Consider the following 22,786-nt stretch of genomic DNA (forward strand, 5'->3'; position numbering starts at 1 on the left):
AGTATTATTACACATCGTACAGTAGTATTATTGCACACTGTATAATAGTATTATTACACATCGTATAGTAGTATTATTACACATCATATAGTGGTATTATTACACATCATATAGTAGTATTATTACACACTGTATAGTAGTATTATTACACACTGTATAGTTGTATTATTACACACTGTATAGTGGTATTATTACACACTGTATAGTAGTATTATTACATACTGTATAGTGGTATTATTATACACGGTATAGTAGTATTATTACACATTGTATAGTGGTGTTATTACACATTGTATAGTAGTATTATTACACACTGTATAGTGGTATTATTACACACTGTATAGTAGTATTATTACACACTGTATAGTAGTATTATTACACACTGTATAGTGGTATTATTACACACTGTATAGTATTATTATTACACATCGTATAGTAGTATTATTACACACTGTATAGTAGTATTATTACACATCATATAGTAGTATTATTACACACTGTATAGTAGTATTATTACATACTGTATAATAGTATTATTACACATCGTATAGTAGTGTTATTACACACTGTATAGTAGTATTGTTACACACTGTATAGTAGTATTATTGCACACTGTATAGTAGTATTATTACACACTGTATAGTGTTATTATTACACACTGTATAGTAGTATTATTACACACTGTATAGTAGTATTATTATACATCGTACAGTAGTATTATTGCACATTGTATAGTAGTATTGTTACACATCATATAGTAGTATTATTGCACACTGTATAGTAGTATTATTACACACTGTATAGTGTTATTATTACACACTGTATAGTAGTATTATTACACACTGTATAGTAGTATTATTATACATCGTACAGTAGTATTATTGCACACTGTATAGTAGTATTATTACACACTGTATAGTGGTATTATTACATACTGTATAGTGGTATTATTATACACTGTATAGTAGTATTATTACACACTGCATAGTAGTATTATTACACACTGTATAGTGATATTATTACACACAGTATAGTAGTATTATTACACACTGTATAGTGGTATTATTACACACAGTATAGTAGTATTATTACACACTGTATAGTGGTATTATTACACACTGTATAGTAGTATTATTACGTACTGTATAGTAGTATTATTACACACTGTATAGTAGTATTATTACGTACTGTATAGTAGTATTATTACACACTGTATAGTAGTATTATTACATACGGTATAGTGGTATTATTACACACAGTATAGTAGTATTATTACACACTGTATAGTAGTATTATTACATACTGTATAGTAGTATTATTACACATCATATAGTAGTATTATTACACACTGTATAGTAGTATTATTACATACTGTATAGTGGTATTATTACACACTGTATAGTAGTATTATTACACACTGTATAGTGGTATTATTACATACTGTATAGTAGTATTATTACACACTGTATAGTAGTATTATTACACACTGTATGGTGGTATTATTACACACTGTATAGTGGTATTATTACACACTGTATAGTAGTATTATTACGTACTGTATAGTAGTATTATTACACACTGTATAGTAGTATTATTACATACTGTATAGTGGTATTATTACACACAGTATAGTAGTATTATTACACACTGTATAGTGGTATTATTACACCCTGTATAGTAGTACTATTACACACTGTATAGTGGTATTATTACACACTGTATAGTAGTATTATTACACATCGTATAGTAGTATTATTACACACAGTATAGTGGTATTATTACACATCGTATAGTAGTATTATTACACACTGTATAGTGGTATTATTACACACTGTATAGTAGTATTATTACACACTGTATAGTGGTATTATTATACACTGTATAATGGTTTTATTACACATCATATAGTAGTATTATTACCCTTTGTATTGTAGTATTATTACACACTGTATAGTGGTATTATTACAAACTGTATGGTAGTATTATTACACACTGTATAGTGCTATTACTACACACTGTATAATAGTATTATTACACATCGTACAGTAGTATTATTGCACACTGTATAATAGTATTATTACACATCGTATAGTAGTATTATTACACATCATATAGTGGTATTATTACACATCATATAGTAGTATTATTACACACTGTATAGTAGTATTATTACACACTGTATAGTTGTATTATTACACACTGTATAGTGGTATTATTACACACTGTATAGTAGTATTATTACATACTGTATAGTGGTATTATTATACACGGTATAGTAGTATTATTACACATTGTATAGTGGTGTTATTACACATTGTATAGTAGTATTATTACACACTGTATAGTGGTATTATTACACACTGTATAGTAGTATTATTACACACTGTATAGTAGTATTATTACACACTGTATAGTGGTATTATTACACACTGTATAGTATTATTATTACACATCGTATAGTAGTATTATTACACACTGTATAGTAGTATTATTACATACTGTATAATAGTATTATTACACATCGTATAGTAGTGTTATTACACACTGTATAGTAGTATTATTACACATCATATAGTAGTATTATTACACACTGTATAGTAGTATTATTACACATCATATAGTAGTATTATTACACACTGTATAGTAGTATTATTACATACTGTATAATAGTATTATTACACATCGTATAGTAGTGTTATTACACACTGTATAGTAGTATTGTTACACACTGTATAGTAGTATTATTGCACACTGTATAGTAGTATTATTACACACTGTATAGTGTTATTATTACACACTGTATAGTAGTATTATTACACACTGTATAGTAGTATTATTATACATCGTACAGTAGTATTATTGCACATTGTATAGTAGTATTGTTACACATCATATAGTAGTATTATTGCACACTGTATAGTAGTATTATTACACACTGTATAGTGTTATTATTACACACTGTATAGTAGTATTATTACACACTGTATAGTAGTATTATTATACATCGTACAGTAGTATTATTGCACACTGTATAGTAGTATTATTACACACTGTATAGTGGTATTATTACATACTGTATAGTGGTATTATTATACACTGTATAGTAGTATTATTACACACTGCATAGTAGTATTATTACACACTGTATAGTGATATTATTACACATCGTATAGTAGTATTATTACACACTGTATAGTGGTATTATTACACACTGTATAGTAGTATTATTACACACTGTATAATAGTATTATTACACACTGTATAGTGGTATTATTATACACTGTATAGTGGTTTTATTACACATCATATAGTAGTAGTATTACCCATTGTATAGTAGTATTATTACACACTGTATAGTAGTATTATTACACACTGTATAGTGGTGTTATTACACATTGTATAGTAATATTATTGCACACTGTATAGTAATATTATTACACACTGTATAGTGGTATTATTACACACTGTATAGCAGTATTATTACACACTTTATAGCAGTATCACTACATATTGTACACTGGTATTATTACACTCTTTATAGCAGTATCACTACATATTGTACACTGGTATTATTACACACAGTATAGTGGTATTATTACACATTGTATAGTAATATTATTACACACTTTATAGTGGTATCATTACACACTGTATAGCAGTATCACTACATATTGTACACTGGTATTATTACACACTGTATAGTTGCATTATTATACACTGTATAGCAGTATCACCTCGCTACATATTGTACACTGGTATTATTACACACTGTATAGTGGTATTACTACACATTGTATAGTAGTATTATTACACACTGTAAAGTAGTATTATTACACATATATTAGTATTATTACACATTGTATAGTAGTATAATCATGCACTGTACTATATGGCGCTATAATTATGCACTGTACTATATGGCGATATAATCATGCACTGTACTATATGGCGCTATAATCATGCACTGTGCTATATGGCACTATAATCATGCACTGTGCTATATGGCGCTATAATCATGCACTGTACTATATATGGCGCTATAATCATGCACTGTACTATATATGGCGCTATAATCATGCACTGTGCTATATGGCGCTATAATCATGCACTGTACTATATATGGCGCTATAATCATGCACTGTACTATATGGTGCTATAATTATGCACTGTACTATTTGGCGCTATAATCATGCACTGCACTATATGGCGCTATAATCATGCACTGTACTATATGGCACTATAATCATGCACTGTACTATATGGCGCTATAATTATGCACTGTACTATATGGCGCTATAATCATGCACTGTACTATATGGCGCTATAATTATGCGCTGTACTATATGGCGCTATAATTATGCGCTGTACTATATGGCGCTATAATTATGCACTGTACTATATGGCGCTATAATTATGCACTGTACTATATGGCGCTATAATCATGCACTGTACTATATGGCGCTATAATCATGCACTGTACTATATGGCGCTATAATCATGCTCTGTACTATATGGCGCTATAATCATGCTCTGTACTATATGGGGCTATAATTATGTGCTGTACTATATGGGGCTATAATTATGTGCTGTACTGTATGGTGCTATAATTATGCGCTGTACTGTATGGCACTATAATTATGCACTGTACTATATGGCGCTATAATTATGCACTGTACTATATGGCGCTATAATCATGCACTGTACTATATGGCGCTATAATTATGCTCTGTACTATATGGCGCTATAATTATGCTCTGTACTATATGGCGCTATAATCATGCTCTGTACTATATGGCGCTATAATCATGCTCTGTACTATATGGCGCTATAATTATGCTCTGTACTATATGGCGCTATAATCATGCTCTGTACTATATGGCGCTATAATCATGCTCTGTACTATATGGCGCTATAATCATGCTCTGTACTATATGGCGCTATAATTATGCTCTGTACTATATGGCACTATAATTATGCTCTGTACTATATGGGGCTATAATTATGTGCTGTACTGTATGGCACTATAATTATGCGCTGTACTATATGGCGCTTATATTTCCTCACTGTACTGCATGCCGCTTATAGTCATGCAGTGTATTATATTGTCATTTGTAGACTGTATGGCCCAACAAGTGGGTAGTTTAGGAGGACCACACATGGCGTCATCCACTGTACATCCGACCCTACAGAGATCTGACCTGTCTCTTCTCTGCTCCGTTTTCCATTTGCAGATGAAGGATTTGAGGAATGAAAATGTGAATCCCTTTTTAGGCTTTTTCTCCGACTGCAGCATTTTTGCCATTGTGACTGAACATTGCTCCAGAGGAAGCCTGGAGGATCTGCTGAAGAACGAGGACGTCAAGCTGGACTGGATGTTCAAGTCTTCACTGCTATTAGATCTCATCAAGGTATGTGGAGGTGTCTGATAGGTGGGAACTTATACAGAAGGATAGAAAATGATAGTACTGAAAATATGAAGTACCAGCCTTGTCCACCAGATGGCAGTATAGAGTCCTCCAATTTCTACTGTAAACTGTAGCAGAATGTAGTTTGTAAACTCCACTGGTTAGGAATCTTATATACAGTGTTGGCCAAAAGTATTGGCACCCCTGCAATTCTGTCAAATAATACTTGTGTTCTTCCAGAAAATGCTTTAATTTGTCTTCAATGGAAAACCACAAAAAGAATCGTCAAAAAGCCAAATTGGATATAATTCCACAGCAAACATAAAAAAGGGGGTGGACAAAAGTATTGGCACTGTTTGAAAAATCATGTGATGCTTCTCTAATTTGTGTAATTACCAGCACCTGTTACTTACCTGGGGCACCTAACAGGTGGTGGCAATAACTAAATCACACTTGCAGCCAGGTGAAATGGATTAAAGTTGACTCCACCTCTGTCCTGTGTCCTTGTGTGACCAGATTGAGCATGGAGAAAAGTAAGAAGACCAAAGAACTGTCTGAGGACTTGAGAAGCAAAATTGTGAGGAAGCATGAGCAATCTCAAGGCTACAAGTCCATCTCCAAAGCCCTGAATGTTCCTGTGTCTACCGTGCGCAGTGTCATCAAGAAGTGTAAAGCCCATGGCACTGTGGCTAACCTCCCTAGATGTGGACGCAAAAGAAAGATTGATGAGAGATTTCACCGCAAGATTGTGCGGATGGCGGATAAAGAACCTCGACTAACATCCAAACAAGTCCAAGCTGCCCTGCAGTCCGAGGGTACAACAGTGTCACCCCGTACTATCCAGTGTCAGCGTCTGAATGAGAAGGGACTGTATGGTAGGAGACCCCGGAAGACCCCACTTCTTACCCACAGACAGAAGCCAGGCTGGAGTTTGCCAAAACTTACCTGAGAAAGCCAAAACCGTTCTGGAAGAATGTTCTCTGGTCAGAGGAGACAAAAGTAGGAAAAGGCCTGTCACGGGATGGTTAGAGTCTATACTATAGGCAATGTGTAATATATATTTCATGTGGAATGTATTCTCTAACCTGTTATATACATCAATGTGTAGTTGGCTGATTAGGGTCTAGTGTGTTAGCACATTGTATGCAAATACCTCTAACTAGTGAGGACCAGTGAGGACAATGGGTGGAGATAATCTGATCAGTGTCTCCAAGAAGATGTTGGACGGTGCATTGTCCATAGTAGACAGGGAGTCTGCTCTCCTTGGTATAGGTGAGGGGGGAAGGATCTGTGACTCAGCCCTTCCCACCCACAGATAGAGGAAGTAACAGTTTAGTATATAGTTGTAGCTTGCAGTTAGTATGTGTTAGCCGGCCTGTGCACAGCTCTGCAGAGAGCCAGGACTTAGTTACAGGACCAAGGAACCAAAGTTATCATTGGATTGTGACTTCTGTGGACTTATTGTTATTACGGTTGATGTGACCGCCACCGGCTACTAACTTTGTGGATTACAATAAATTGCTGTTGTCTCCCGACCTCTTGCGTCCGTGTTGATTCAAAAGACCATCCGGAGGAAGACGTATACCTTTGCTCCGTGACAACTGGTGGCAGCGGTGGGATCAACAGCGGACAGCGAGATGGACTACAGCAGCCCAGCGATTAATGGAGCCACAACCTCAGAATACAGGAACTGGACTATGGCAAGTCTACAAGTAAGGGCCCGGGAACTAAACCTGAGTTACCAGGGAAGAACGAAAGATCAACTGATCGAGGCACTGGAGGAGATGACCCTGCAAAGCGACCATGAGGAGGGCTGCCCCCAGGAGACTGGAGAGATACGGGAGTGGCAGGTACAGACCCAAAAGAGCAGATGGGTTGTTTTGTATGAGGAGGAGTTGGCAGTGCTGGGGCTAGGAGCAACTGCAGAGCAAAGGAGTAGAGCATTACAGAGGGCTCAGGAAACGGAGAAGGAGGAACAGAGAATGGCGCATGAAAAGGAAAGAATGGCGCATGAAATGCGAATGGCTGAGATAACTACGCGGAATTATAATCAAACGTCGGCCCCCAGCCCAACAGTGAGAGAACCACCATATGTTTCCCATAAACACTTCAAGACCTTTGATGAAGCGGCTGGGGATGTTGATGGATATTTTCAGGACTTCGAACACCAGTGCCACCTGATGGAAGTCCCAGAGAAGGATTGGGTCCGGTATCTGGTGGGGCACCTACGAGATGGGGCTGTGGAAGCTCTCAGAGCCATGGACCCTAGTGATCAGCGGGACTATGAGGCCATTAAAAGAGCGGTGCAGAAGTATTATGCAGTCACTCCAGAGACCTACCGAGTTCAATTCCGCTCTTTGTCTTACAATGGGGGAAGCTCCTTCCACATGTTCGCCCACAAGTTGAAGCAAGCATGCAAGCGCTGGCTAGAAGGAGAGGAGGCTGTCACAGTCGATAAGATCCTCCAAGTCATACTTAAGGAACAGTTCTTTTCCCAGTGCCCCGCTGAGATCCGTGAGTGGGTGCTGGAACGGAACCCAGCCACAGTTGAGCAAGCTGCTTCTCTTGCAGATGAGGGCCTGACCATCAAGCCGCAGTGGAAGAGGTTGTTTGCAGAGGAGCGGAAAACTACCACAGTCCGCCAGACACCCTTCATCCAGCCACCCACCTTTCGTGCCCGGCCTCAGGATTACAATTCCCCCTCTACCCCTGCCCCAGCCCATCGGCCTCCAGCTATGAACAACCCTGTCCCTAGACAACGACCTACTGGAAGAATGCTAGAGCGCAGATGTTTTGGGTGCGGGCGGCCTGGACATTTGCAAGCTAGTTGCCCTGTTAACATGGGGGCACGGGCCACCGTGGCATCCCGGCCTATTCACTACCTGGGAACCACCCCTAGGACTGAAAGTTTGGCCCCATTTCCAGATGACTCCATGAATGACCCATCTGTTCCACCTCCAGGGGTCTATGGGATTCAGCCTTCCGCCACACATCCCGCAAACCTTCAGCGGAAGCACTTGCAGGAGGCCCTACTGGATGGCCGAACAGTTGTTGGATTCCGGGACTCGGGAGCTTTCCTAACGGTAGCGGACCCCCGAGTGGTTCGACCCGAGGCCCTAGAGGAGGGCCCTGGCCTTTCTATCGAGTTGGCAGGAGGTACTCGGAAACGTATTCCTAAAGCTACCGTGGAACTCGACTATGGTTATGGACCAAAACGATGCACAATTGGTGTGATGAGCGGGCTGCCGGCCGATGTTCTGTTAGGCAACGATGTTGGAAATCTACAGTGCCACTTTGTGGGAGCAGTGACCCGAAGCCAAGCTCAGAGAGACGCCAACATGGATCGACCGGATTTTTTGCCAGATGCCAGCCCTTCAACTCTACAACTTTACCATTCAGTACCGCCGAGGGAACCAACACCAGAACGCAGATGGGTTATCCCGGCAGGAGGAAATATGAGCTATAGAGACTGATGTGCATTCCCCAATTTACCTGTGTAGGCCAATTGTGTCATGCACATGTTTTGAGAGGGGGAGGGGTTGTCACGGGATGGTTAGAGTCTATACTATAGGCAATGTGTAATATATATTTCATGTGGAATGTATTCTCTAACCTGTTATATACATCAATGTGTAGTTGGCTGATTAGGGTCTAGTGTGTTAGCACATTGTATGCAAATACCTCTAACTAGTGAGGACCAGTGAGGACAATGGGTGGAGATAATCTGATCAGTGTCTCCAAGAAGATGTTGGACGGTGCATTGTCCATAGTAGACAGGGAGTCTGCTCTCCTTGGTATAGGTGAGGGGGGAAGGATCTGTGACTCAGCCCTTCCCACCCACAGATAGAGGAAGTAACAGTTTAGTATATAGTTGTAGCTTGCAGTTAGTATGTGTTAGCCGGCCTGTGCACAGCTCTGCAGAGAGCCAGGACTTAGTTACAGGACCAAGGAACCAAAGTTATCATTGGATTGTGACTTCTGTGGACTTATTGTTATTACGGTTGATGTGACCGCCACCGGCTACTAACTTTGTGGATTACAATAAATTGCTGTTGTCTCCCGACCTCTTGCGTCCGTGTTGATTCAAAAGACCATCCGGAGGAAGACGTATACCTTTGCTCCGTGACAAGGCCTCAACATAGAGATTACAGGAAAAAAAGAGGCCTCCAAAGAGAAGAAAACGCCCCCTACAGTCAGACATGGCGGAGGTCCCTGATGGTTTGGGGTTGCTTTGCTGCCTCTGGCACTGGACTGCTTGACCGTGTGCATGGCATTATGAAGTCTGAAGACGACCAACACATTGTGCAGCATCATGTAGGGCCCAGTGTGAGAAAGCGGGGTCTCCCTCAGAGGTCAGGGCTCTTCCAGCAGGACAAGGACCCAAAACACACTTCAGGTCAGCACTAGAAAATGGTGGTGAGAGAAAGCCCCGGAGACTTGTAAAGTGGCAGCAATAAGTCCAGCCCTGAATCCCATAGAACACCTGTGGGGGAGGGGGAGAGATCTCTTGGGGGCAGTTTGGAGAAGGCCCCCTTCACATCTCAGGGGGGACCGCGAGCAGCAGCCAAAGAAGAATGGTCTAAGATTCCAGCAGAGCCTTGTAAGAAACTCATTGCTGGTTAGCGGAAGCGGTTGTGCGCAGTTATTGTGTCTAAAGGTTGTGCGACCAAGTATTAGGCTGAGGGCGCCAATACTTCTGTCCGCACCAGTTTTGGAGTTTTGTGTAAAATGATCAATGATGTGACTTTCTTTTGTGTTTTTTCATTGCAAGCAAAATAACTGAAGATATTACCAAAGAGTTTGTGCTTGTAATCATTATCTGGGGGACACCGAGGATTATCTGACAGGACTGCAGGGGGGCCAATAGTTTTGGCCAACACTGTACCATACACAGAGTATACGCTAATAATCGGCAGTTCACAGTTCAGGGTTAATAGATAACTTGATTATTAAATATTCTACCTGCTGATGGTTTTCACCAACCAGGTATTAGAGGTCGTCATCACCTCCTATTAGGGGCATCTTAGATGCAGCATTACATTCTGTGGCACTTGTACTCCTACTCACAGCAAACATATATAGTGCAGTCACATGTATCCTCCATATATAGTACCGTCACATGTACCCCCCATATATATGTCACGTGTATCCCCCATATATAGTACAGCCACATGTATCCCCCATATATAGTGCAGTGACATATGAAGGAACTAGCCAAGTCTCGTACAAGACTTAGTTGATACAAGAGCCAGGAGCGTCTGGGTGGACACTTCTATACTAGACAGTCAGTAGCGCCCTCTGGTGGAAGTCATTGTTTTGTTTTTTTTTCATGTACTAATTTAAGTTTCTTTGAATTTTTTATTCCCAGGGAATGAGATATTTACACCACAGAGACTTTCTACACGGACGTCTGAAGTCACGGAATTGTGTGGTGGACGGAAGATTTGTCCTGAAGATCACTGACTATGGCTTCAATGAAATTGTTGAAAATCAGAAAGCTCCCCGCTCTACTCTGCCCCCCGGAGGTGAGAAAATGTCCTAGATGATATCAGAAGTGATGATGGGGAGAATATCACATTGGTCTCTACATCAGTGACATATTAGTCGAGCTTTCATGATACTCCATTTGGGGGGCCCCATTTTATGATGTGATCCCCTTACCTTTTGTATCTGCACCGCGCGTAAAAGGAATGAGTTGTCGGAAAATTACTTATTTTTCAGACCAAGTTTTCATATTAACATATTTTAAATTAGTTTTGGTGTTATTTTAAAGAATTTTCCTTTTCAGTATCTATATTCTAAAATCATGTGAAGTTTTCACTCTGACCACTAAGCCTAAAAATACTTTGAGACTTGACAATTCTGTGGGAGTTTACTTTGCAGCAGTCACCTTATTTACTTCACAGACAGGATTACAAAAGAAGATAACACCCCTATAGATAACACCACTGAGCCATTATTATACCCATTCCTTACTATAGATGATGCCGCAGCTTATCTCCTGCCCCTCCCTGCACAGAACATATCTAGAAAACTCTCCTGCAGACTATCGCTGCCCATGGCTATTTCTATGCTGTAAAGCAAATCGCTAATTGCTGTTAACGAAGTAGAGGAGAATCTCAGGCAAGATGGCCGCCCCTTGAATAAAAAAAATAGAGAGAATAGAATTTTTAAAAAAAATCTGAAAAATTGGGGAAAAAAAAATCAGAAAATATAAAAAAAATTGAAAAAGTTATATATGTCACTGTCTGTTGTTAATTAATTAAAACATTTTGACACATTCCCTTTAAGTGACATCACTAAATCATGCCTACAGTCTTCTCATAAGAAGTCTATGACATCACTTCCATGTGGGTGGAGCTCATGAGTAGTCTGTGACATTATCTCCATGTGGGTGGAGCTCATGAGTAGTCTGTGACATCATCTCCATGTGGGTGGAGCTCATGAGTAGTCTGTGGCATCATCTCCATGTGGGTGGAGCTCATGAGTAGTCTGTGACATCATTTCCATGTGGGTGGAGCTCATGAGTAATCTATGACATCATCTCCATATGGGAGGAGCTCATGAGTAGTCTGTGACATCACTTCCATGTGGGTGGAGCTCATGAGTAGTCTGTGACATTATCTCCATGTGGGAGGAGCTCATGAGTAGTCTGTGACATCATTTCCATGTGGGTGGAGCTCATGAGTAACCTATGACATCATCTCCATGTGGGTGGAGCTCATGAGTAATCTATGACATCATCTCCATGTGGGTGGAGCTCATGAGTAACCTATGACATCATCTCCATGTGGGTGGAGCTCATGAGTAACCTAGGACATCATCTCCATGTGGGTGGAGCTCATGAGTAACCTGGGACATCATCTCCATGTGGGTGGAGCTCATGAGTAACCTATGACATCATCTCCATGTGGGTGGAGCTCATGATTAACCTATGACATCATCTTCATGTGGGTGGAGCTCATGAGTAACCTATGACATCATCTCCATGTGGGAGGAGCTCATGAGTAACCTATGACATCATCTCCATGTGGGTGGAGCTCATGAGTAACCTATGACATCATCTCCATGTGGGTGGAGCTCATGAGTAACCTATGACATTATCTCCATGTAGGTGGAGCTCATGAGTAACCTATGACATCATCTCCACGTGGGTGGAGCTCATGAGTAACCTATGACATCATCTCCATGTGGGTGGAGCTCATGAGTAATCTATGACATCATCTCCATGTGGGTGGAGCTCATGAGTAATCTATGACATCATCTCCACGTGGGAGGAGCTAATAAATATGACATCATTCTCTCATGTAGAATTGTTTTGGACGGCTCCAGAACTTCTACGAGATCAGAACCTGGCCAGGAGAGGAACCTTTAAAGGGGACGTGTTCAGCTTTGCCATCATACTACAAGAAGTGGTTGTCCGGGGTCCACCATATTGCATGTCTGGACTCTCCGCTGAAGGTAAAGCTCTGACATAATACAAGATTACCTGGTGGCTTACAATCTGTTATATCTCCATTATTCTATATGATAATTAGGTGTAGGTTGCCTACCAACATACAACTTCCTGTCCAGGTGACCACCATTGGAGTACATGCACCTACTTGGTCCCCAATACAAAATCTGTAACTACCACGTGTTATTTATAGTATTGGTGTCTACTTATGTTTCGGGGGACCATTGGGCTCCTACATGATGGTCACATGGGTGTTATCGGAGCTGTGTATGTGATGGGCCGGGCGTCAGCAGAGATATTGAAATATTGTCATCCGCTATTGACTAGAGATGGGCAAATCGCTTCGGCACGAGTCGGGTTTGATCCAAATATCTCAAATTGCTCAGTTTTTAACAAAACCGAAGAATTGAGAATTTAATAAAAACTTTTGCGCCCTACATTGTGGTATACTATTATACTGTGGGGTGTCTTCGGACCCCAGGGTATAATAGGAGGAGGCCCAGGGGAGGTGTATAAAACAAAAAACATTCATACTCACCTTCCATTACCTCTATCGAGCCCCCTCGTGGCGTCCGGTGCTCCCCTGGTGACATCATGTATCTGGGGTCAATGCTGAGGCCTGTGATTGGGCCACAGAGGTCACATGGGCGCGCCGAGCGTTATGACATCATGACGCCTGGTGTGCCCATGTGACCACTGAGGCCCAATCACAGGCCACAGTGGTGACCCCGAGCACATGAAGTCAAAACCAAGAGAGAGCGCTGGACTCGGGGGGTCCCAAAAAAGTTGAGAGGAGGTGAGTATGAATGGTTTTCTTTTTTACCCTCCCCCCCCAAAACTTCTTCAACCTCAAACAAATCAGGGATCTGACCCACCCGAACCCCAAACTAGCCGAATCTTGAGAGGTTCTCCCATATCTCCTATTGACACTATTTTCATGTTCCAGAAATCATCAGGAAGGTGAAGAAGCCGCCCCCTCTGTGCCGCCCGGCTGTGGCCCCCGACCAGGCCCCCCTGGAGTGCATACAGCTCATGAAACAATGCTGGAGTGAACTCGCAGAAAGGCGGCCAACCTTCGATGAGATCTTTGATCAGGTTGGTGCCAAATATCCCGGGCCGGTGGATTGCTCTCACATCCGATGGGATCTCTGTTATTCCATGTGTCACACGTGTTCATGGGGGGGGGGGGGGGGCTATGGATACATCACTTTACCTGGAAGAAAACCTTGTCATGTCCATATTATTATTACCTATTGTGGGAACAGAAGGGTTAAAGGGTTCCAGCAGTATCATAGTATCAGCATGGAGGTAAAATAGGTTTATATCACCGCCTGATGGCCGTTCTATGGTATTACAGCCCCTACATACAGTATGCCGGAAAGATTCGGATAGGGGTTAACCCTATGTATGCTGGATGTTACAACCAGACCCGTTTGCCTTTCCTGGGGTCAAACCTTTCCCTTTAAGTCTTTCACCATTTTGTATCATCATCTCTTTTATCTCTACAATAGTTATATAAAGCAGTGATACAATATTAAAATGTTATAAGATACTAAATTGCAAAATAATATTTTGGTAATTTAGCTACTTTTTTGGCTGGGAGGCAGCAAAACCCTTCACCAGTGGAGACGGTGCAAGATTAATGCTATCCAGGGGCATAACTCATGGGCCCTGGTGCAAAAACTCACGTTGGGCCCCCTATGCAACTTCTCACACCCATCAGCCACGTTCCTTCTGTGGATTTTTGTAGCATTTACATGTCCTTTTCTTTCTCTATCCGGCCCAGACCACCATGATGACTTCTTCACACCATGTCTGTGCACAAAAGCTTCACATCATTCCCATCCCTATTCTCACATAGTAATCATGCCCCCTTTTTGTGTCACAGCCTCCCCCACCGAACAAACTGTCATGAAAAGGTTGATTTTCTCCTTTCTGACAGTGGAAGGCTGTGCATCAGGGGCATAACTACCATAGAGGCAGCGGAGGCGGCTGCCACAGGGCCCGGGCCATTAGGGGGCCCGGTGACAGCCACTACTGCTGCGTTTTTTAAAATTGGCCGTTACGGGCCCTATTTACTTGCCGATCCTGGACATAATACTGTGTGCAGGGGTCACTATGGGGCATAATACTGGGTGCAGGGGTCACTAGGGGGACATAATACTGTGTGCAGGGGCCACTATGGGACATAATACTGTATGCAGGGGCCACTATGGGGGATAATACTGTGTGCAGGGGCCACTATGGGGTATAATACTGTGTGCAGGGGCCACTATGGGGCATAATACTGTGTGCAGGGGCCACTATGGGGGATAATACTGTGTGCAGGGGCCACTATGGGGTATAATACTGTGTGCAGGGGCCACTATGGGGTATAATACTGTGTGCAGGGGCCACTATGGGATATAATACTGTGTGCAGGGGCCACTAAGGGACATAATACTGTGTGCAGGGGCCACTATGGGGTATAATACTGTGTGCAGGGGCCACTATGGGACATAATACTGTGTGCAGGGACCACTATGGGGCATAATACTGCGTGCAGGGGCCACTATGGGCTATAATACTGTGTGCAGGGGCCACTAAGGGACATAATACTGTGTGCAGGGGACACTATGGGCTATAATACTGTGTGCAGGGGCCACTAAGGGACATAATACTGTGTGCAGGGGCCACTATGGGGTATAATACTGTGTGCAGGGGCCACTATGGGGGATAATACTGTGTGCAGGGGCCACTATGGGGCATAATACTGTGTGCAGGGACCACTATGGGGGATAATACTGTGTGCAGGGGCCACTATGGGCTATAATACTGTGTGCAGGGGCCACTATGGGGGATAATACTGTGTGCAGGGGCCACTATGGGGGATAATACTGTGTGCAGGGGCCACTATGGGGGATAATACTGTGTGCAGGGGCCACTATGGGGGATAATACTGTATGCAGGGGTCACTATGGGACATAATACTGTGTGCAGGGGCCACTATGGGCTATAATACTGTGTGCAGGGGCCACTAAGGGACATAATAATGTGTGGAGGGACCACTATGGGGGATAATACTGTGTGCAGGGGCCACTATGGGGCATAATACTGTGTGCAGGGGCCACTATGGGACATAATGCTGTGTGCAGGGGACACTATGGGGACATAATACTGTGTGCAGGGACCACTATGGGACATAATACTGTGTGCAGGGGCCACTATGGGACATAATACTGTGTGCAGGGGACACTATGGGGACATAATACTGTGTGCAGGGACCACTATGGGGCATAATACTGTGTGCAGGGGCCACTATGGGACATAATACTGTGTGCAGGGCCACTATGGGGATAATACTGTGTGCAGGGGACACTATGGGGACATAATACTGTGTGCAGGGGCCACTATGGGACATAATACTGTGTGCAGGGGCCACTATGGGACATAATACTGTGTGCAGGGGCCACTAATGGACATAATACTGTGTGCAGGGGCCACTAATGGACATAATACTGTGTGCAGGGGCTTACTACAGGACATAATAGAGTGCGGAGGAGGGGGTCGGTCGAGGTCTTCGGTGTTGGTTGGGGGGGCCCATGTCAAAAGTTCCCCACGGGGCCCCACCATTCCTAGTTACGCCACTGCTGTACATCATAAATCTTCTTCATCCAGTGCACCAGAAGGCAGGGGAAATACATTTAGAATGTTACATACATACATTTAGAATGTATCACCCCTGCCTTCTGGTGCACTGGATGAAGGAGATTTATGATGCACAGCCTTCCACTGTCAGAAAGGAGAAAATCAACCCTTTCATGACAGTTAGTCAGGAAAGGAAAGCAGAATGGGCTCAGTCCTAGTGTAGTCAGGGTGATCAGTGGGCTCTCCTGGCATCTACAATCACTAAGACCCGTATAATTTTGCCACGTTTTTCATACCCAAAAAGTTGGCACCCTAGTAGTGTATGCCAGGATAGTCCATACCCGAGGAGGACGGTCTGACAGTTGTATTTTATTTCAGTTTAAGACCATCAACAAAGGAAAGAAAACCAACATCATCGACTCCATGCTGAGGATGCTGGAACAATACTCCAGTAACTTGGAAGATCTGATCCGAGAGCGAACCGAGGAGCTGGAGGTGGAAAAACAGAAAACGGAAAAACTTCTCTCACAAATGCTGCCTCCGTGAGTAGACGCCACGCCAAGGTTCAATGATGGCAACTTCCCTTTAAGAGCCCCATTACATTCCCTTTAACCCCCCCACATTGGTGTCTTTCAGATCTGTTGCTGAAGCTCTTAAAACCGGAGCCACGGTTGAGCCGGAATATTTCGATCAGGTCACAATCTACTTCAGCGATATCGTCGGCTTCACCACCATATCGGCCCTTAGCGAACCCATCGAGGTGGTCGACCTTTTAAACGACCTTTATACTCTATTCGATGCCGTTCTGGGAAATCATGATGTGTATAAGGTACCCAGCTTTCTACAAACCCTGAGAGGCATATAAACCTTCATTGTTTCATAAAGTTAGTCTCTACGGTAGGAATAATATGATCTGGTGGATGAATCTTGCAGAATATTGGAAAAAAAACAACATAATTTTGAACTAAAAACTCATTGGAGATCAGCTGATCGCTTCAGGTCCAGCAGCTCCATAGTGGCCACTACAGGAGCAAGATGGTATTACATTGTGTTCAATCAAATAAGCTGGCTATGAGAAGGTTATCCAAAGAGGGGGGAGTTAGAAGTTCAATTCCAGGGATAGTTTTGGATGTGAACAAAGGGGCAACCAAGACCAAGGTCATACAGTGACAGAAGCCCCTCCTCTTTCATTAGCCACGCCTTTTCTGGTTAGGCTATTCAATAAATTCTCTCTTTGTAGGTGGAGACCATAGGCGATGCCTACATGGTGGCCTCAGGGCTTCCCAAGAGGAACGGAAACAAGCACGCAGCCGAAATTGCCAACATGTCTCTAGACATCCTGAGCTCTGTGGGCACCTTCCAGATGAGGCACATGCCGGATGTACCGGTCAGGATCAGGATAGGTTTGCACTCAGGTATCATAATAGTGATGGAAGACTATTCCAACTCCCAAAAGTGGAAGTCCCATCCTGGGGGTCAAGTATAATGGTTTTCTATTTGTCATCTCATCCAGGGCCTTGCGTAGCCGGAGTCGTTGGCCTCACTATGCCGCGCTACTGTCTATTCGGAGACACCGTGAACACAGCTTCACGAATGGAATCCACAGGACTGCGTAAGTCACCAGATCTATGGGGTGGAGGGAATTGGCTGTCCATTACACCACTGAGCCATTTTCCTGGTACAGGGCCGATACTGATATGTATTATTCATGATAGTTTATAATGACTATGGGTTAATATCTAATATCTCTGGAGGTCTACGGGGTTAATATTGATATCAATTATTAAAGGTGCTGTATAATGGTTATTGGTTAGTTTAATATTCCTGGAGGTCTTGGGTAATAAATGTATTAATATTATATCTATTATTCCTGGAGGTCTTGGGTAATAAATGTATTAATATTATATCTATTATTCCTGGAGGTCTTGGGTAATAAATGTATTAATATTATCCAAATAAAGTTAAATGTAAAAGCTCACCATATCCTGAAACAAGGTGCACGATCTGATTCTCCCGGACTTGAGGAAGAAGAGGAAACACAAAAACTATTTTGAAGGTAAGATCCGCAGCTCTTGTTCGTTGATAAAAAATAACTTTTATTACTTCATTTAAAAATTGGTAAAGACACCATAACGTACAAGTGAAAAAAGATTAAAAAAACATGAAAGTGAATTAAAAAACGCAGTAACTACATATTAGGCTGACTGACGCGTTTCGAGACACAAAAAAGGTCTCTTAATCATAGTCTTGTGGGCATTCACAAGACTATGATTAAGAGACCTTTTTTGTGTCTCGAAACGCGTCAGTCAGCCTAATATGTAGTTACTGCGGTTTTTAATTCACTTTCATGTTTTTTTAATCTTTTTTCACTTGTACGTTATGGTGTCTTTACCAATTTTTAAATGAAGTAATAAAAGTTATTTTTTATCAACGAACAAGAGCTGCGGATCTTACCTTCAAAATAGTTTTTGTATTAATATTATATCTATTATTCATGGAGGTTTATTATTACTAATATCCTTGGAGGTACATGGTAATAAATGGTTAATAGTGAGAACGTTCACATACAATGGTTTTATTTTTATGGTTTGGGGTTAACATCTGATACCCTGGAGGTGATAAACAGGTTAATATCCCATATAGGCCGCAGTGGTAACAGTTGTAACCGGGCCCAGAAGTCAAGGGGGGTCATAGGTCGTCCTCGACCCACACTAGGGCGTGATAAACTTTTCGGGTTCCTTGTGTAGGAGCAATTGGATGGGGACATTACAATATAACATAATGTCTGATGGGTCATTAGGGTGTTAACGTGTGATGTTACTCCAGGGACATTATACTATGTGGGGACATTATAATTTGTGCGGATCAGGCAAGTGGTAGTTATGGGGGGGGAAGGCACTTATAAAACCTTAGCACTGGGCCCTCCAGTGTGTTACAATGACCCAGAGTATCTAACCATTTGCCCTTTTACAGCTTATAGAATCCACGTCAACCAAAGCACGGTGGCAACGCTGCGAACCCTAAAGGAGAACTATAAAATAGAACTTAGAGGGAAAACAGAGTTAAAGGTAAGATTAAGAAATCTCTTTGTAATAAATGTATAGTAATTATATTATATATAGGCGTGGCCAGTGGCGTAACTCGGAATGGCGGGGCCCCATGGCGAACTTTTGACATGGCCCCCCCATCCCCCGACCGACACCGAAGACCTCGACTGACCCCCTCTTACGCATTCCTGCGTGCTCTATTATGCCCCATAGTGGCCCTGCACACAGTATTATGTCCCATAGTGGCCCCTGCACACAGTATTATCCCCCATAGTGGGCCCTGCACACAGTATTATGTCCCATAGTGGCCCTGCACACAGTATTATGTCCCATAGTGGCCCCTGCACACAGTATTATCCCCCATAGTGGCCCCTGCACACAGTATTATAGCCCATAGTGGCCCCTGCACACAGTATTATACCCCATAGTGGGCCCTGCACACAGTATTATGTCCCATAGTGGCCCCTGCACACAGTATTATACCCCATAGTGGCCCCTGCACACAGTATTATACCCCATAGTGGCCCCTGCACACAGTATTATACCCCATAGTGGCCCTGCACACAGTATTATGTCCCATAGTGGCCCCTGCACACAGTATTATCCCCCATAGTAGCCCCTGCACACAGTATTATGTCCCATAGTGGCCCCTGCACACAGTATTATCCCCCCAGAGTGGCCCCTGTACACAGTATTATGCCCCATAGTAGCCCCTGCACACAGTATTATGCCCCATAGTGACCCCTACACACAGTATTATGCCCCATAGTGGCCCCTGCACACAGTATTATGTCCCATAGTGGCCCCTGCACACAGTATTATCCCCCCAGAGTGGCCCCTGTACACAGTATTATGTCCCATAGTGGCCCCTGCACACAGTATTATGCCCCATAGTAGCCCCTGCACACAGTATTATGCCCCATAGTGACCCCTACACACAGTATTATGCCCCATAGTGGCCCCTGCACACAGTATTATCCCCCATAGTGGCCCCTGCACACAGTATTATGCCCCATAGTGGCCCCTGCATACAGTATTATAACCCATAGTGACCCCTGTACACAGTATTATACCCCATAGTGGCCCCTGCACACAGTATTATGTCCCATAGTGGCCCTGCACACAGTATTATGTCCCATAGTGGCCCCTGCACACAGTATTATCCCCCATAGTGGCCCCTACACACAGTATTATCCCCCATAGTGGCCCCTGCATACAGTATTATGTCCCATAGTGGCCCCTGCACACAGTATTATACCCCATAGTGGCCCCTGCACACAGTATTATACCCCATAGTGGCCCCTGCACACAGTATTATACCCCATAGTGGCCCTGCACACAGTATTATGTCCCATAGTGGCCCCTGCACACAGTATTATCCCCCATAGTAGCCCCTGCACACAGTATTATGTCCCATAGTGGCCCCTGCACACAGTATTATCCCCCCAGAGTGGCCCCTGTACACAGTATTATGCCCCATAGTAGCCCCTGCACACAGTATTATGCCCCATAGTGACCCCTACACACAGTATTATGCCCCATAGTGGCCCCTGCACACAGTATTATGTCCCATAGTGGCCCCTGCACACAGTATTATCCCCCCAGAGTGGCCCCTGTACACAGTATTATGTCCCATAGTGACCCCTACACACAGTATTATGCCCCATAGTGGCCCCTGCACACAGTATTATGCCCCATAGTGACCCCTACACACAGTATTATGCCCCATAGTGGCCCCTGCACACAGTATTATCCCCCATAGTGGCCCCTGCACACAGTATTATGCCCCATAGTGGCCCCTGCATACAGTATTATAACCCATAGTGACCCCTGTACACAGTATTATACCCCATAGTGGCCCCTGCACACAGTATTATGTCCCATAGTGGCCCTGCACACAGTATTATGTCCCATAGTGGCCCCTGCACACAGTATTATCCCCCATAGTGGCCCCTACACACAGTATTATCCCCCATAGTGGCCCCTGCATACAGCATTATGTCCCATAGTGGCCCCTGCACACAGTATTATACCCCATAGTGGCCCCTGCACACAGTATTATCCCCCATAGTGGGCCCTGCACACAGTATTATGTCCCATAGTGGCCCTGCACACAGTATTATGTCCCATAGTGGCCCCTGCACACAGTATTATACCCCATAGTGGCCCCTGCACACAGTATTATGCCCCATAGTGGCCCCTGCACACAGTATTATGCCCTATAGTGGCCCTGCACACAGTATTATGTCCCATAGTGGCCCCTGCACACAGTATTATCCCCCATAGTAGCCCCTGCACACAGTATTATGTCCCATAGTGGCCCCTGCACACAGTATTATCCCCCCAGAGTGGCCCCTGTACACAGTATTATGTCCCATAGTGGCCCCTGCACACAGTATTATGTCCCATAGTGGCCCCTGCACACAGTATTATGCCCCATAGTGGCCCCTGCACACAGTATTATGTCCCATAGTGGCCCCTGCACACAGTATTATGCCCCATAGTGGCCCCAGTACACAGTATTATTCCCCATAGTGGCCCCTGCACACAGTATTATGCCCCATAGTGGCCCCTGCACACAGTATTATGCCCCATAGTGGCCCCTGCACACAGTATTATGCCCCATAGTGGCCCCTGCACACAGTATTATGCCCCATAGTGGCCCCTGCACACAGTATTATACCCCATAGTGGCCCCTGTACACAGTATTATGCCCCATAGTGGCCCCAGTACACAGTATTATGCCCCATAGTGGCCCTTGCACACAGTATTATGTCCCATAGTGGCCCCAGTACACAGTATTATCCCCCATAGTGGCCCCTGCACACAGTATTATACCCCATAGTGACCCTTGCACACAGTATTATCACCCATAGTGGTCCCTGCACACAGTATTATCCCCCATAGTGGCTCCTGCACACAGTATTATGCCCCATAGTGGCCCCTGCACACAGTATTATGCCCCATAGTGGCCCCTGCACACAGTATTATGCCCCATAGTGACCCCTACACACAGTATTATCCCCCATAGTGGCCCCAGTATACAGTATTATGCCGCATAGTGGCCCCTGCACACAGTATTATGTCCCATAGTGGCCCCTGCACACAGTATTATGTCCCATAGCGGCCCCTGCACACAGTATTATACCCCATAATGGCCCCTGCACACAGTATTATGCCCCATAGTGGCCCCTGCACACAGTATTATACCCCATAGTGACCCCTGCACACAGTATTATGTTCCATAGTGG

The 22,786-nt window shown here is 43.3% G+C and overlaps 1 protein-coding gene across 2 annotated transcripts in view; it reads left to right on the forward strand.

Annotated features, from left to right (window-relative positions):
• Positions 1 to 22,786, forward strand: part of LOC142196068 (retinal guanylyl cyclase 2-like) — an 86,394-nt gene that overhangs the window by 51,238 nt on the left and 12,370 nt on the right. For both annotated transcript variants that reach the window (XM_075266262.1, XM_075266263.1), the window contains exons 9-17: positions 5,232 to 5,408; positions 10,774 to 10,930; positions 12,717 to 12,866; positions 13,808 to 13,956; positions 16,867 to 17,030; positions 17,125 to 17,317; positions 17,729 to 17,903; positions 18,002 to 18,100; positions 19,462 to 19,556. In XM_075266262.1, coding sequence (XP_075122363.1) covers positions 5,232 to 5,408; positions 10,774 to 10,930; positions 12,717 to 12,866; positions 13,808 to 13,956; positions 16,867 to 17,030; positions 17,125 to 17,317; positions 17,729 to 17,903; positions 18,002 to 18,100; positions 19,462 to 19,556 — 1,359 coding nt within the window. The remainder of the gene's footprint in view (positions 1 to 5,231; positions 5,409 to 10,773; positions 10,931 to 12,716; positions 12,867 to 13,807; positions 13,957 to 16,866; positions 17,031 to 17,124; positions 17,318 to 17,728; positions 17,904 to 18,001; positions 18,101 to 19,461; positions 19,557 to 22,786) is intronic.

This window comes from Leptodactylus fuscus, chromosome 2, assembly GCF_031893055.1.
Source record: "Leptodactylus fuscus isolate aLepFus1 chromosome 2, aLepFus1.hap2, whole genome shotgun sequence".
NCBI classification, from domain to species: Eukaryota; Metazoa; Chordata; class Amphibia; order Anura; family Leptodactylidae; genus Leptodactylus; species Leptodactylus fuscus.